The sequence below is a fragment of the Corvus moneduloides genome, chromosome 23, assembly GCF_009650955.1.
Source record: "Corvus moneduloides isolate bCorMon1 chromosome 23, bCorMon1.pri, whole genome shotgun sequence".
NCBI classification, from domain to species: domain Eukaryota; kingdom Metazoa; phylum Chordata; class Aves; order Passeriformes; family Corvidae; genus Corvus; species Corvus moneduloides.
The window spans coordinates 312,497-328,898 of record NC_045498.1 but is presented as its reverse complement, the minus strand read 5'-3'; the positions used below and the strand labels follow the sequence as shown (position 1 = coordinate 328,898).

Genomic DNA, 16,402 nt, shown 5'->3' with positions numbered 1-16,402 from the left:
AAAGAAAGACCAAACAGCCAAGTACAAAGGACAGCATCTAATTAATTCTCCGTGGCCACCAAGGAACGTGGCTGCCTGCCCACAGCCCACCCCGCGCTCTTTCATCCGCAGAGTCTGCACTGCTCTCGCTTCAAAGTTAATTACACACTTAAACCTTTCCTGTTTAACCTCCTGCACCATGGGACATGATCCATGGCTCCTCTTGCCTTTCATCGAGCAGCCTTAAGACGGCTCCTGCGCCAAAGGGCAGCCCAGCACCACCCGGATGGGATCACAGCCCGGCACCACCCAGGATGGGATCGTGCTCTCCCCCACCCAAAGGGGGCAATGACACCACCCAGATGCTCTGGGGCATCATCTGATGGAGACATCACATCAATAACGTCCCAAAGTGGGGACAGGCTTTATGAGAAATGGGCTCATAGCAAAACTTTAGCACGTGCTGCTCCCCCAGAGCTACAGAATATGGTGCAGCCACCCAGGACTCCCAGTCCTGATGGGAAAAAGCCCATTTTGCTCCTATCTTGGCTTAGCCAGGACTGGATCAGCCCCATGGTCATCCTTGGGGTGCAGCACCTTGGGGGCACAACCCACAGCAGCCCAAGGCACAGGCACCAGCCAGTGAAGATAACACTGGCCATCTTTCAGAGTCATGACAAATTTTTTATCCCTGGCCTTTTCCAGCAGCCCCTGCCCTCCATCCCAAGTAATTCTCAGCAGGAAATGGGGAGGATTCAGGTAGCCACAGGACACACCACACGCTGCTCTGGTGGCCAAGTGCAAACACCCTGCAGAGTGAAACCAGCATCTGACCACACCGAGATGTGGCAGGGGGTGAACAGAGCTCTTCTGCCATCAAATCCAGAGTTTTCACTGCCTCCCAGGAGAAGGGATGGAGCCGGAGGCTTCGCAGTTGCGCAGCCCCAAACTACCACACCCAAGGCCTCTCCTCTAAACGCACGTGAGGAAGATGCTCTGTGTCTGCACCAAAGGAGGAAGCTCTTTACGCAGGATAAATGGTCAATGAACTGCTGCAGATGGGGAAACCGAGGCACAGAGGGGATGTGGTGCAGCCCTAGAGCACCGGCAGCCCGGGATCACCCCAGGGATGGCAGCAAGCCCAAGGAGCTGGGTTTGCCGGGATCCAGAACCGCAGCTCCAGCAGGTCCCGGCAAGGTGCCATCCCTTCCCCAGCGCCCCCGGAGCAGCGCCAGCCTTCACCTCCTGGATCCCAGCTGCTATTTAAAGGTGCTTTCCTTGGCACACTCCCACGGGAACGTGCCCCGGGAAGGAAACGCTGGGAGCTGCTTCCCTCCGGGTGCCGGCAGACACCAGGGACAGGGAGCACATTCTGCAACTCATCTAAAATTAGATGCACTTCTCAGCCAGTGAGATCCTGTACACGGCACCCCGCAGGCTCCAGGCGAGGTCAAGGGATCCGGGGTCATCTCCATCTGCGGGGGATTCAGACTCCCAGGGTGGGATGTTCCAGGGGCTGGGGCTGTTTGGCACCGAGCAATTCAGCTCAGAGAGAAAATCCAGACAGGGAGACGGTCCTGTGTGCCAGCACCCCAACATCTCACACCGAAAGGAACCCCACCACGCCGGGTACCCCAACGGCTCCATGGCCAAGCCCAGCCAAGCCCAAATACCCCAGGATTTCACTGGACAAACCTCTTCCAGCCCAGGCAAAGGGGAGCTGAATCTTGGCACAGTCCAAGGGCCTGGGGTACAGGCACAGCACAGAAAGTGTTTCTGTGCATCACACCCCGGAGATGACAAACCCTCCCTGCTCCTCTGCTCCCCACTTCTGCCAAAGAGAAACGTTTAAGAGAAATATCACTGATGTCTCAGCCCCGATAAAAGCTGATTGGAAGAATAAGGAAAGCAGCACCATTAGAATTCTCACCAGTAGTTTGTTTTGGTTCTCCAAATCATTTTAAATATTGTATTTAATAGAAAAATAATTTGCTCAGCTGTAAGAAACATCAATTTGCAACTTGAAGGCTTGTATATTAGCCAGAGAAGCTAATGTGTAAACATTAGCAGCTCCAGGAACGCGTGGGGTTTGGCCAATGCAATTCCAGGGAGAGAGCAGCCAGATATTAAGACGGAGGATTTGCATAATAAGTCACTTATGCCTGATAACCTCAGTGTTTGGAACACGCAGGACTAGAGAACAATATCCATCTGCCAGCAACTACAGAAGACATAAATCTCCTTTTTTCCTCTTTTTTTCTTTTTTTTGACTGGTTAAGACTCTTTATGGCTTTTACCTGCAGGTCCCCATGGAGTTGTCAAACCTCCTGCAGCGGGTACCAAGCCCCAGAAGCCTCCGAGGAACCCCAGGGACGGGGGAGAATTGGGAAATCTGGATTCATTACAGGCATTTTGAAGCAAACACAAGTGGGAAAATACAACTCTGAAGAGTTTGCAGTGCCACAGGGAAGGCTTGGGCAAGGACCAAGTGTGCCATACATCACTGTGTGGGGAAAATGCATTTAAAAGCAAAAGGGAATAATTAATCTTGCCAGCATCCTTCCTTGGGGCAAGTCCAGCTGCCAATTGCAGCTCCACATGCTCTTCTCTCACACCCCAAAGCAGCTCCAGGGGGATCAGAGGTTTTAGCTCCCTGCCCAGAGGGGATGCGGGGATTTAACATCGCATCCAAGGGCTGCTCATGCCCAGCACCCGGATCCAGCCCATGCTGCTCCCAGGAAAGGACCGGCATCCCTCCGTTACTCAAACCCCGCTCAGGAGAGGTCCTGCAGCACAAAAACACCTCGGGCTGCACAGCCAGGAGGCCACTAACCCGCAGCACAAGTGCTTTAATAATGAACCATCACTTAATTAACACCGTCAGTGCTGCCTCTTGGACTCCATGGGAAGAAAAACAAGGCAGGAAACCTTTGGAAACCTCTGTCCTGCCGCTATCGATCGCTCCCTGTGCAATTACAGCTCACGGGCTGTGGAGCTGTGCGACACCTTGGGGGAAAAAAATGGGAACAAATTAAAATAAACTGGAAAAGGCCAGGGGAAGGAAAGCTCATTTCTGCCCCTGGCTCCTTTACTACCATCAGGTCCCCCAGGTCCCTGCTGAGGACCATCCATCCCACATGCCCAGGGACCCTGAGAGACCAGGACCATGAGCCCCGAGGAGGACATGCTGCTTTCAGGGAATGCCTGAGGACATGGAGATGTTCCCTTGGCACGAATTCCAGCAGGAAAAGCAGCTGCCCCAGGACACAGCAGCACCACCAAAGCCCTGGGGGACACCAACACCAGCTGCAGAAATCATGGGAAAGACCAAGTTTTCCAAACCACCCCCATTCTGCAGGGGATAAAACGGGGGAACCCTCAGCCTCCCCTCCCACAGCAGTCCCACATCTCCCCAGTGATGGATGCAGGAGTGCCGGGAGGCTCATCCCCCTGGGATGGAGCATGTGCCAGAGCTGGGAGGGCCTCGGGGGGCAGCTCCGAGGGTCACTTATGGCCCTTCATGGCAGAGAATGGAGCCAAAGAGCCCTCGGCCACCATCCAGCAACAGGGCCACAGCATCCCCACTGTGCCCAGCATCCCCACTGTACCCAGTATCCCAGCCAGCCCCAGGCGGGATGAAGGTGGGAAGGAGTAAGGCTCAGTGCCATGCAAAATCCAGGTCGCCGTCCTCCTCCTCCTTCCGTGCCACCAGAAGAGCCAGGAGCAGCAGCGTGGGCTGACTGACGCGGGCTGGAAGGTGACAACGTATGACGTGGGCACATCCATCACCGGGCTCAGCCAAACCTCTGCTGTGGGACAAGGGGACTGGATCCGCGGCAGGGTTGAAGGCAGGAGGCCTCAGGGGAGGGCAAAAAGCAGCCCTGTGCCCAGTGGGTCTGTCACAGCTCTGGGGAACATCCTGGGCCATGCCAGGCCCCCTTCAGCCAGGCGAAGGTAGGGAAAGGGCAAGTCAAGCCTCAAAAATCAAGCTCCAGGTTTGTTTTTACCAGTCCATTAATTTGGCTCAGCCACCCCAGTCAGCCCTGGCCTGGGCACCCATCCATCCACCCATCCCGACCTGCAGCATCCTCAACCCATTCCAGCAAAAACTCTGGGATTACACTAATTATGCAGGAGTAACTGAGGAGTCCCTGCAGTGCCAGAAGTGCACAAAACACCCTGCAACCCCGTGGGAGAACCTTGAAACCCCAATGTCCAGCGCATTCCACCTCCTCCCTGCACACATCCCACCCCAGACAGATCCCAGCTCCCACCCCTGGCAGCTGCAGCCACCATTCCACGGGAAGGAAGGCAGGAGAGAGCCCCTTGCACGGAGAGATGTTATTCAGAGCCAGCAGCTCCCCAGACAGGAGCCTGGGTGAGAGACTAAATAAAAAGTTCAGCTGATATAAAGAGAAATAGCCCAACGCGGAGATGCGCTGCTTTAGTTTAATATTGTTATAATCCAAGGAAAGCAGGCTGGCTGCTGAAAATCAATGGGATATTATCACTCAGCAGACAGATGAAAATACAGTAAAAATAAGTAGAAATAATAACAGAAATAGGAGAGTCCTTGGGAAGAGCCCCAGAAGGGCAGTGGCTGAACCTGCACCACGGGGAGACGTCAGAGCCTGCCGTGGCATTGGGGGGCTTCCAAAGTCACTCCCGAGCTGCTCCTTCCCCAAAAACACACCTCCACAGGGTGCAGGGGGGGTGCCCCATTGCCACCAAAGCCACAGAACCGATGTCCCAGTGAGGACTCTGAGGTGCCGGGGAGTGACCAGGATCACCCACCTGTGCTAATTCAATTAACCACGTTGAAATACCTGGTAATTAAGGAAAGAGCATTTATGCAGCTAATTACCCAGGGTGTCAGCATGCCTCTGCTGACAGGCAGGATGTGCTGGCAGGGGATGAGGGGCTGGCCCTCGAGGGTGGGGGGGCTGTGACAGGTCCTCGTCCCCACGGGTGGGCTGCCAGCGGCAGGGAAGGCCTTTGGAGGAGACTCCATCCTTGGGTGGATCAGCCTGGACTTCCTGACCAGCCCTCAGAACTGCTGCTGCTGAACCCTCCACCATCCCAGCTTTTGGAGGAACCCAGGGCTCAGGGTCACACAGCACAGACAGAGAGGGGGCTGCACCCCAAGGAGCCCTACAGAGCACCCTCAAAACCACAGCAGCTCCATGGATGCCTCCCAGTCCATCCAAGCGAGGAAACGCAGTTTGCTGTAGTCCATCCCTCCCCCTGCTCTCGCCTCCATAAGCGAGTGGCCGCAGTGCTCCATCCCCTCCGCAGAAAAGCCATTCCCACACCTCCCATCAGCAGGCAGCAGGAAGACCCCTCGGGCAGCGCCCCAAAGCCAAGCCCCCCGCTCTGGGGAGCAGCTGGGACACAGCAAGTGATTATTACTCTCCTCTTCCAGACTGGCCACCACTTGCCTCTGGTGATATCCTGCTCTGGGGGACACCCTGCCCCAGCCGGCGTGTCCAGCAGCTGAGGGTCCGGCTGCTGGACCAGAGCCACATGCACTCCTCGGCTCAGCCAACTGGACTAATGAGGCTGAAGGCCTCCAGCACGAAGCAGCTCAAACACCCAGGGGTCACCAGGGCTTGTCTCCTGAGCAGGGCCGTGGGGACAGTGGCCTTGTTAAGACTCATCAGGTCACCGATGTCCTCATCCCTCATCCACAGAGCATCTCCTGCCTCCCCATCCCAGCCACGATCCTGATTAACTTAACGATGTCAGGAAAGGTTGGAGCCGCATGGGGGGTCCAGGCAGCCAAAGCAGTTGTTGGTTAATTTAGGGCTCCCCAGCACCAGCACACCCGGGGAATGGGGAAGGATGGACCCTCTGGCAGCCCAGGAAGGCTGCAGGGATCTGGGGCGGCTGTGCCAGCACAGGCACCCTGTCACGGGTGATCTGCCAGTATTTTTCAAGCCCAATTAAAAGAAAGGCATCAAAAAATTGTGTATGACAAAAATACTCAGGAAGTTGCTCCAGCTGCATCCCACCCCCAGCTGCAGAGCAACACTCTGCTCCCACCATCCCTGTCGGGGATGGGGCTTCCCCAGCTTCCAGTCAGGGCCCACCCTGGGTGGGCAGCGGGGTCCCCAGGCAACGGGGGCATGGCAGGCACGTCCCTGCCCCCCTTTCAGCAACGGGGCTGCCCAGAGCCCCCCACCCCCCAGCCAGGGCCACCATCCCCACTGCAGGACACTGAGGTCAGCCGGATTCCAAAGGGGTGCCAAGCACCCTCCTGTACCCAGCTCCTGTTCCTCAACATCTGGAGCACTTTGGGAGGTAGGAAGGTCAGGAAATAAACTTATGGCCAAAGCCAGTCAGGAGGCTCCTTCCAGCTGTGAATCTGTCAGGCACAGTGGGGGTCACACACCAAGACCCCACTGAGCCCCAAACTGCAGCAGCATCGCATTCCCGGCATTCCCAGTGCAGCCCAGCCTCCTCTCCGGAGCAAGCAGCATCTCAGTGGCCAGGCACCCACAGGAACAGCCCCTGCACCCCTCTGTACCCCACGGCACAGGGGCAGTTCTGCTGCCCTGCTCCTGCAGCAAGCAGAGCACCAGCACCCAGATTTGGGGTCTGGCAGAGGCACCCAGGGACAGAAACAGGGACAGCCCCAGCCTGGCTTGCCACAATCCATGCTTGGATTCGCTCTCCATGTGGGAGAAATTGGGGTGCAAAGCCTGGGCCCTTTAAACGTGCAGCAAACCCCCCAGCAGTGCCCAGGCAGGAGCTGCAGACCTGGGCTGTGACAGCCAGGCAGGACCTGGAACAGCACAGGAGCAGCTGGGAATGTGCTGCAGCCAACAGCCAGCCAGCAGAACACCCCTGATTTAATAAAAATACATAAAATAACAGCCCCGAAAGGCAGCTGATGTGTGAGCCCCCAGTGCTGGCAGCAGGGAGGGGGACAGGGCTGCTCCACAGGTAAGGGCTTTCCTGCTCTGCCTTCCAGCAGCTGGAAGAGCTGGACTTTGGCTTTTGACCCAGTCAAAGGGTGCAGAACCTGCCACTCCCAGGGCCAGGAAAGCAAACAGCTCAGGAACACCCAGGAAAGTCCCTCTGGCACCTGCCAGCTCCACAGCCCCTCCCCTCCCCAGAGATGCCCTTCACCCGGCGAGGAGGAGCAGATCCCGCGTCCCCAGGACCTCACCAGCCAGGCCGGCACCCCCCTCCCCACCCCATCACCCACCCACATCCATCCCAGCACGGGGAAAGCAGCAGCAGCTCCTGCCAGGCCACCTGCAGAGGAAAGGAAAAGCTCCATCTCCAGGACTTATTTATTTGGAGGCTGCCAACGAGGAGACAACGAGCTCCAAGGGATTAACTGCTGGGCATCCTTCTTGTCCAGAGGAGAAAGCCTCAGTTTTAAGGAGGGGTCTCCAGGCTGGAATGGGAGAGCAGGATCCAAGTAAAGCTGCAAAGCAAATCCTGAGCTGCCATGGGGGAGAAGAGGTTTGGGAATCTTGACATTTAATCACGCAGTAACTAAAGGTTCCAGACACATCTAATAAGACAATTATAGTGCATGTTAATAATAGATTATTAAAAAGCTTATTTGTGGAGGTTTAAGCAGGCAGATGGCAGGCCCGTGTCGATAAGGCTCTCCAGAGCCTCTGCTGCCTCCCAGCTCCCAGGGATGCAGCCGGGAGTTGCCTTCCCCTGCCTCCAGCCCCTCGTGCTTAACCCTCGCATGACTGCCCAAAGCAAAGCAGCGAATCCCTGGAGAGGGGCTGCAGCCAGGAGAGGATTGTTAGGGAGCATTTTGGGGTGCTCAGAGCTCCCAGCCCCTCTGCAGAGCAAGGACAGGGTGATGAAGTGATGGAAAAGCTCCATTCCAGCTGCAGTCACGGGAAAAACCAACATCAACGGGCACAAGGAGGTTGTCACAGCCAGGACAGGGGTTAACACCACCAACAAGCACCTGCCTCAGTCTTCCAGGGGGTGTCCCTCCTCCCCCAGGGCCCTGATCCCGATAGGCTTTATTCTGGGAAAGCTTCCAGGGAAGCTGGAATAGGGCTGGCTTGTCTTAGTTTGGATAGCAAAGGGAAAAATGTGCACTGCGGGCCAGGAGGTGACTCACCAGCATCCCTGTTCCGGGGCCGGGGCAGGTCCAGGCACCCAGAGGGAAAACATGAAACAAGAGTTTTGGAACGAGAAGAAAAGGGTAAAAATGAAACAAATGCGACTGCAAGTCTTGATGGTTGAGAAAAAACCAGGCACTGCCAGGCTCCACCACGGAGCTGCAGATACAGAGCCAGGGGGACAGGTCCATCCAGGAGCATCAGCATCACTCAGAGCCTCCCGAAATTCTGCTTCTCCCTCATGGATGGTGAAAATCCACCACGCTCCAGTGTCCCTCTGCACACACTGGAGAGCCAAGGGCCTGGGAGCCAGAAACCTCTGCCCTGGGCACACTTGGGCACGTCAACAGGATTTTCCAGAGCATCCCGATGCAGGAGCCTCAAGGGTGTTTGCACTGTCTGGGCGCTCTGGGAAAGGGCACGGCACTCCCAGGGCATTAAAAACACACGGAAGAGCAAACAAGAGAAAGAGCTTCTTCCCCGGCACGGCAAAACAGGCAAGAGGGAAGAAAAAAAAAAAAAAAACCGAAGGCTGAAACAAGCTGACAAGGAAAATGTAACGTTCTCGCACATTTTATGTGCTTGGTGAAGGCGGGTTGGGGAGAAAAAAAATGCCTTGGCATAGGAGAGCCCATGGAGAGCCAGGCGGAGGGAAATAAACACCGGGAAAAGCGCTGGAAGAGCAGCATCAGGCACCTGAGCACCCGGAGGGCACAAACACTGACCCTGTCCCCCAGCAGCAGCCGGGGACACCCCCGCTCCTGGCTCCCCCTCCCCCGAGCATCCCCTGCTCGTCCCTTCCCCAGCACCTCCCGAGCCCCCGGGACCGTTAACGGGCGGGTTCTGCCCCGCTCCCGACCCCAATCCCAGCCCCGGGAACGGCGTCTGCTCGGCTGTTCCCAGTCACTCGACCGAGACAGCACCGCCGCGTCGGGGTCAGGGTCACCCGTGCCACCTCCTGCCAGCGCTGTCCCGGGGGACAGGGACGCTTGGGGGGCCCCGTCCCCCCTGCCTGGCCCCAGCTGGTCACCACAGCCAGCAGCCACGTCCCCCAGCCCCCCCCAAGCTCTCCGAGTGCCACCGGAGATGCCACCAGCCCCAGTCCGGTGCTCCCTGGCAATCCCAACCTCCCAAATGGAAGCTGCAAACCCAAATGTTTTATTTGCTTAATTGCTCACGAAGTCGGAGCCGAGCGCAAACAGCTTCCGCATAATTCCGGCAGGAGTGCCACCAGCACCGCAGCTCTGCGTCCCTATCGAGTGTCCCCACGGCTGGAAAACAGCCCGGGAGCACGGGGGACACGGGCTGGGACCCCTGAGAGCAGCTCACTGTTGAATTTTTGGGGTGCAACACAGAGAAGCAGAAATGCACCGTATCATGGAATCATCTGGGCTGGGAAACATCTCCGAGTCCAGCCATTCCCCCAGCACTGCCAAGGCCACCACGTCCCCGAGTGCCACATCCACCTCTCCCAGCAGGGACGGCAAAAAGCGGAGGGAAATAGCGGAGCCTGCACAACCTCCTGCCCGGGGCCCAGCGAGCCAGCCCGCTCGTGGCCACGGGCCCCCAGCAGGGAGAGGCTCTGGGTCCTGCTGCAAAGAGCCCAGGGAGGAGAGATGGGGCTGGCAAAGCCCGCTGGTGCCAAGCACAGGTCCCTGTCCCGACCTGCTGGCACCACACGAGCCCCCGGGGTCACTCAGTGCCTCCCAACGCCACCCAGGTCCCCGCCAGGACAAGCAGAACGGGCCGGCGATGGCAGCTCAGTCACTGCGGAATCTTCATGAACTACAAAAAGTTTGAAGGCTGCAAGAAGGAGCAAAGAGCACCCCAAGGCCGCGGGGGGCTGTGACCAGGGCACCCCACTTCCTCCCTGGGCCTCAGTTTCCCCACCTGTGGAAGGGACCACACCGCGCCCCTTCTTTCCAAAGGCACAGCTAAAAAACCCCCATCTTCTGAAAACGCCCACCGAGACAAGCAGCCGGGGCTCTCCAGCGACCCAGAGCACGTGCAAACGGCTTAAATTTTATTTTACCAGCCCTGCCCACTGTGCAGCCCCAGGGATGAGCCGGGCAACCTCCCCACAGCCGGCCAAGCCACATCAGCAGGCGCAAACAGCAGATCCAGGTGAAAAGCAGCCTGCAGTGGAGCGGGGGCTGGGAGCAGACCCCTCACCTCCAGCTGGATCCAGTCCCTTCGGCTCCACTGCGGAGCTGCGCCTGCTCTGCATCTACCAGGGAAACGGAGCAAACACTCCTGATTTACACCAGAGCGGGCTCGCTCCTGCCCTTCGCCAGCGCCGTCCTGCCGGGAAGGGAACCCACCGAGGGAAAAGGGTTTGCTTAGGAGGGAGACCCTCCCCACAAAGCCCCCCCAACCCCCGGTGTGTCCCCGCCACTGCCCCTCCAGCCCCTCACGGGCTGCGGCAGCTCAGCCCTGAGATCCATCAGAGCACCACACACCAGGGCTGGGGAGCAGCAAACCCCAAACCCCCCCGACACCGGGGGGAGAGGGGCGGGAGGGGGGGAAGAAGCCCTTTACTCCAGCGGAGCACTAAGCCCCCACCAGCTCCGTGCCTCAGTTTCCCCATCGCCCCCCTGCTCAGCCCCGAAGCTCAGAGCAGCAACCCCCCCCCCCCACTGCCCCCCCAAATACAAACCCATTCCCTCCCCATTTCCCCCACCCTGCACGAGCCGGGGGAGCCTCAGCGGCTCCGTATCCCCCCACCCACCGTCTGTCCATCCCCCCCCATCCATCCCCCACCGCACGGGTCAGCCGCCGCTTGTTTTCTGCTGATGGGTGTCACTATTTATAATCTTTGGAGAAATGCCACTACCCAAAAAAACAAAATCAATGCACCACCATAGGGACTGCGTGCAGGTGAGCAGCTTGAATCTAAAGGTAAAAAATTAAAGAACTAGGCAAAAATACACTTTAATGTGAGCAGCATCACCCAGGAGCTGGGGGCGACAGCACCAGGGACCCCTTGGAGTAAGGCACCATCTCCCCGTTCCCCTGTGGCTCCGTTTCCCCCAAAAAGCGCTCGCAGCCCCCGGTAGCAGCTCGGGAGCCCCAAATTCCCCCTCTCCGCAGCATCCAACCCCGTTCCAGCTTCCCGAAGGGATCGGGAGCGAGTGGTCCCCCCACACCCCGCACCAGCCCTTCCCCAGCCCCTGCCCGGGGGGTCCCGGGGGGCGCAGGGCTCAGCGCCGGGGTGCTCGGGGGGGGGGGGGGGAGGAGAGAAAAATTAAAAATATGTAAATTAACCAAATCCATCAATCGATCGTGTTTCGGTACAACTCCCCCTGTATCCCCGCGGCACAACGAGAGCCGGGAGGCTGCGACCGGAGCCGCCACCTGTTTCTATCGGAGGGTCCCCAGCTTCCCCTCGGGGCCCCCCAGTGAAGCCACCGGGACCCCGCCGCCCCCCGGGCACCGGCCTGGGGGCTCCTCTCGCCCGCGCTCCCCCCGCCGCCACCGGGGGAAGTTTTCCCTGCCGGGGTGCGGCGGCAGGGGGGAGTCGGACGGCGGCCCCGGTACCGGGAGCGAGCGGGAGCCGTTGCGCTCGGCGGAGCATCCTCGGGGTGGGGGGCGCCGCCGAGAGCCCCCGGCCGCCGCACCCCTGGCAGGGAGAACTTCCCCCGGTGGCGGCGGCGGGGGGGGCGCGGGCGAGAGGAGCCCCCAGGCCGGTGCCCGGGGGGCGGCGGGGTCCCGGTGGCTTCACGGAGGGCGGGGGTCCCGAGGCAGTTCGGGGACTCTCCGGTGGGAACAGGTGGCGGCGGGACGGGCGGGACCCTCCGCGTCCCCGGGGCGGTGGAACCCCGGAGCCGCACCGAGCAAGCGGGACCCCCCTCTCCCGGCGCACACGCCGCGCTCCGTTCCTACCGGCGGGCGTCTCGGTGTCCAGCGCGTAGACCCGCAGGGCGAGGGCGAGCAGCAGCGCCCGGGCGCTCCGCATGGTGCGGCCGGTGCCGGGGACCGGGCGGGGGGCGGCGGGGCCGGGGCCGTGGCCGCCGCCGCCGCCGCTGCGCGCCCGCGGTTCCGGCGCGGCGGGGGCGCAGCGGGGCCCCCGCGCCCGCCCGCGCCTCAAATACCGGCGGCGGCGGCTCGCGCCCGCCGTGACGTCACCGCCGCCCGCGGGGGGGCGCGGGGGGGGCCGCCGGTACCGGGAACGGCAGCGGCGGGCGGGGCGGCGGCGCCCCCTGGCGGACACGAGCGGTGGTGCGGCGGGGGAAGTTGGGGGGGAGCGAGGGGACGGTCCCGGGCGTTACGGGGGGGGTTGGGGGAGTTTGGGGGGGCTCTCCGGTACCGGAGGAGGAGAGAGAAGGGGAGGAGTCCCGGGAGGTGGGGACGGCGGGCGGCGCTCGGTTAAGGGAGGAGTTTCTCCCGTACTGGCGGGTGCGGGCAGAGGGGCGGTCCGTGGGTACGGGGGGGGGGGGGGGGGGGGGGGGGGGGCGTCTCTGTACTGGGGGGTGCGAGGAGGGGGATATCCGGTACCGGGAAAGAGGGGGAGGAAGTCCCGGTGGAGGCGGGGAATGGGGTCCCGGGAGTTACGGGACTGAGGGCGGTGCACGGTTAAGGGGGGGAAGGTCTCCGGTACCGCGGGGCCTGGGCTGCCCGGCAGCGCCTCTTGCCTGCGGTGTGGCGCAGGGGAGACCCCGCAAGGGTGCGGGAGAAAGCCCGGGGGGTCCCCGGTTGCGGGGAGGGTCCGCGTTGCTGGGGCGTCTCCTGTTGCAGCAGAGGGCGACCCAGCTACAGGGGGAAGAGGGGTTCCCTGCGGGCTGCCAGGCTTTGGGGGTCCCTGGTTTTCGGGGTGTGCAGGGGTGTAGGGACAGTCCCCAGCTTGGAGGGGCCCCGCCTGTAGAAGGGTGCCCAGGATCCCCCAAATGCAGGGGGTGCCCTCGGGGGTCCCGGCTGGAGGGTCCCCACCAAGCTGGAGTGGATCCTGCAGGGTCCAGCTGCAGGACGGGTGCTGGGAGGAGGCTGGGACAGGGGGAGGTGATGGTGACACCCACTCTGGGGTGGGTGCCCCCAGCCTCTCGAGTGCCCCCCATCACCCCTGGGGCTGTGCCCGAGACTGTGGGACAGCGACAAGACCCCACGGGCTGGACATTGGGGACAGAGCCTCCTGCCCATCCCGGGGTGTCTTTGGACCCTGAAACCCCCTTGGTCCCCCACGACAGGCTGGATGTCCTTGAGAGACAGGGACAGGACGCTTTGCCCCGCAAGATGGTGACAGGGAAAGCTGGACAAGGCTGTATGGGAGTGGCAGCGGCACCTGAGAGCCCGATGACACCCAGCAAAGCCACCGTCCCCCGGGGTGGGCAGGGGGTGACGGAGGTGCAGGATCTAACTCAGAGCGAGCAGAAAGAAGAAAAACCCGAAAGGATGTAAAAGGAGGAAATTCTCCGTCCCTTTCCCAGCCGGGTGCGCAGGATCAGGCACAGAGCGCTGGCAGCCCCCGGTGTCCCCGCCGGCAGTGCCAGCGGGGATGAAAGGCGCCTTGTTCGTTGACATCCTCTGCAGCCCTATTTCTGGAGGAAAATGTTTTCCCAAAGGTTTGGGGTGAGGAGGAGGGGAACTTTGCATCAGCTTTCCGGCGTGATCCGTGCTTGGGTCACCCAGCCCCGGCTGCGACTCCAGGGTGGGAAACTGCTTGGGCACAGGAATACTTCGAAAGCAGAGGGAACAGCGCTGGAAATATTGGGACTTCGTACCCCAAATCACACAGGGAGAATCCCTGGCATTGGCATCACCGTGCGATGCCTTGTCCTGAAAGACAGCACCCAGCACCAGCACCCAGCAGGGTGACAGAGGGACAGGAGGACGGTACCTGGGTGTCGCTGAGCCCAGTGAGCCCACCGGGAAGCTCCCAGCCCTGGAAGTGGGACAGCATTGCCCACCAGCTTCATCCAAGCTCAGCTCATCCCTAGGGATGCTGCTGTACTGCTTCTGTGTTGGGCTGGCTTCATTATCTGGGGACACTGCACAGTCTTGGGGACACCGGCCTGACCCGGGGACACTGCACTGACCCGGGGACACTGCACAGCCTTGGGGACACTGCACTGACCCGGGGACACTGCACAGCCTTGGGGACACCGGACTGACCCGGGGACACCGGGCTGACCCGGGGACACTGCACTGACCCGGGGACACCGGGCTGACCCGGGGACACTGCACAGCCTTGGGGACACTGCACTGACCCGGGGACACTGCACAGCCTTGGGGACACCGGGCTGACCCGGGGACACCGGGCTGACCCGGGGACACTGCACTGACCCGGGGACACTGCACTGACCCGGGGACACTGCACAGCCTTGGGGACACCGGACTGACCCGGGGACACTGCAGAGCCCCCTCCCGGCCCCCTCCTCCCTGGGACAGAGGTTCAGCCCATCTGGGGTCACCTCAGAGCTGCCAGCCCCAAACACTCCTCCTGGCAGTGTCCCCAGTGTCACCTCTCCTTGTGCCATGGGGGTACAAAACGTTTCCCTTTCATTCGCAGTTGCCCCCAGTTGCTCCCAGCAGTCCCCTGCAGGTTAGCACCATGGTGGCACCGCTGGCAGGGATCCATCAGTCCCCGGGGATCGGGGGGAAACCAGCCCAGCCCCGTGTGTCCCCCAGCCAGGACAGCACATTTGGGGTGAGGGCGGAGGGTGATGGACGCTTCTCTCCAAACCACGTTGCCCCGCGCTGAGCATGGAGTGATCCTGACAAATCCTCTCCCAGCGACGCTAAAAGCCTGTTAAAATAATGCCCGATAAGGGAATTAAGCTGCTTAGATGTGTGGCATGAAGGCAGGAGAGAGCTGGCACGGTGCTAGCTCTGCAGGGTCCCCCTGGAGTTTTTTGGAGAAAAATCCCCAAAATCCTTCTGGGAAGAGGCACTGGGTGACACAGCAGCCGAGGGATGAGCTGGGGACAGTTTCTGCCCAGACTGGGGAGGAATTTGGGGGGATCTTGTCTCAGCAGCTGAACTGAAACATCTCGGTTCAGGGGGGAAATGAAGCCAAGGGCAAGCAGCATCAGGATATTCCCAGGATTCTGGGGGAATCAACCAGGAAACATGGAGTTTTTAAGCTGCACAAGCCTGTTGGAGCACTGCGCTGTGCTTTCCACTACCTTTTAAACCCCAAAATTGTATTTCCAAACCAATCGCTTCACAAAACAATAAAAAGGGGTTTTGTTGCAGCCCGCGTGTCACAACAGAACTGTTCCCCATTCCCTGTGGGTCACCGTCCTGCTCTGACGCTCCACAGCCCAATCCCAGCGGTGCCACCTCCTCGGATGAGCCCCGGGATTCATTTGGTGACACTCCCGTGCTTCTCCACGGAGATCATTGATGCACCCAGGACCTGCCACGCACTGGGGGCACGGCCCGAACTGTGCGTGAGCGGAGCGGGACGGACACGCGGGTGCCACAAAGGCTCCTTGTCCCCGCAAGGGCGGGCACGGGCTCCGGGCAGGGCGGTGCAGGCGGGCGACAGCCCCGGGGGGCTCCTCCCCGGGGGAAGGGGCTTGGGGGAGCCTCCCGGGATGATGGAGCTGCAGGATGCACGGAGGGGTCGGTGCACGCACGGAGGGTGTGCATTCATATTGCCACCAGATGTGGGGACGAGCAGGAATTGTCCCCAGGGCTCTGCATGAGGACAGTTATGGACAATTTCCCCTCCAGCACATCCAGCTCAAATCCCACCTGTCCAACAGGGCTGAAAGGGAGGAAGGTTTGGCCAAGGACCCATCACCACTTCCCCGAGCTAGGGGGGACCTGCCTGGCACTGACAGGGCCAGGGGTGCAGACAGGGACACGGGCATGGGTTTGGAGGTGGCACAGCACAGCCCCATCATGCATGGCCTGGGACCAATCCTGCACCGAGGGAAGACAGGAGGGACAAAGGGAAGCAGTGAGGAAGGAAGGACAGATGGGCAGACAGCACTGCTCCATGCAGCTGCGGGGATGGAGCTGGTGACAACCCATCAGGACCAAGCTCCATGCCATTCCCGGGGTGCAAATCCTTTCCCCTGTCCCTTCCCAAGCATCTCCTCCACCCCTGAGCACCGGCAGGATGAGCCCGCAGTCCCCTGCCCTCAGCTGATGACACCCCGTGTCATCGGCCCCAAGTGTCTTGCAGGAGCAATCGAGCTAAAATGAAGTAATCACTCTTCAAGTACAGTCATTTGCAGGAAAAATATAGGCCTTGCTGTGATTGCAAATGGTCTCCACTGGAACCATCCCTCCCACTCGAGGGAGAAATGTTTTCAGCTCCGGGGTACTCGGTAACAGCAGCCTCAAGTGCAGCCAGTGTGGCTACATCACATCTTGTG

The 16,402-nt window shown here is 60.5% G+C and overlaps 1 protein-coding gene across 5 annotated transcripts in view; it reads right to left on the bottom strand.

Annotated features, from left to right (window-relative positions):
• The window catches only part of PTPRU (protein tyrosine phosphatase receptor type U), a 56,815-nt gene extending 44,739 nt beyond the window's left edge, over window positions 1-12,076 (bottom strand). For 4 of the 5 annotated variants that reach the window (XM_032132179.1, XM_032132180.1, XM_032132181.1 and 1 more), the window contains exon 1: window positions 11,964-12,076. In XM_032132179.1, coding sequence (XP_031988070.1) covers window positions 11,964-12,036 — 73 coding nt within the window. In that variant the 5' untranslated portion in view covers window positions 12,037-12,076. Of the gene's footprint in view, window positions 1-2,276; window positions 2,350-11,963 lie in introns of those variants that run through there. The other variant, XM_032132183.1, reaches the window with a different exon arrangement.
• Window positions 12,077-16,402: the final 4,326 nt, after the last annotated feature.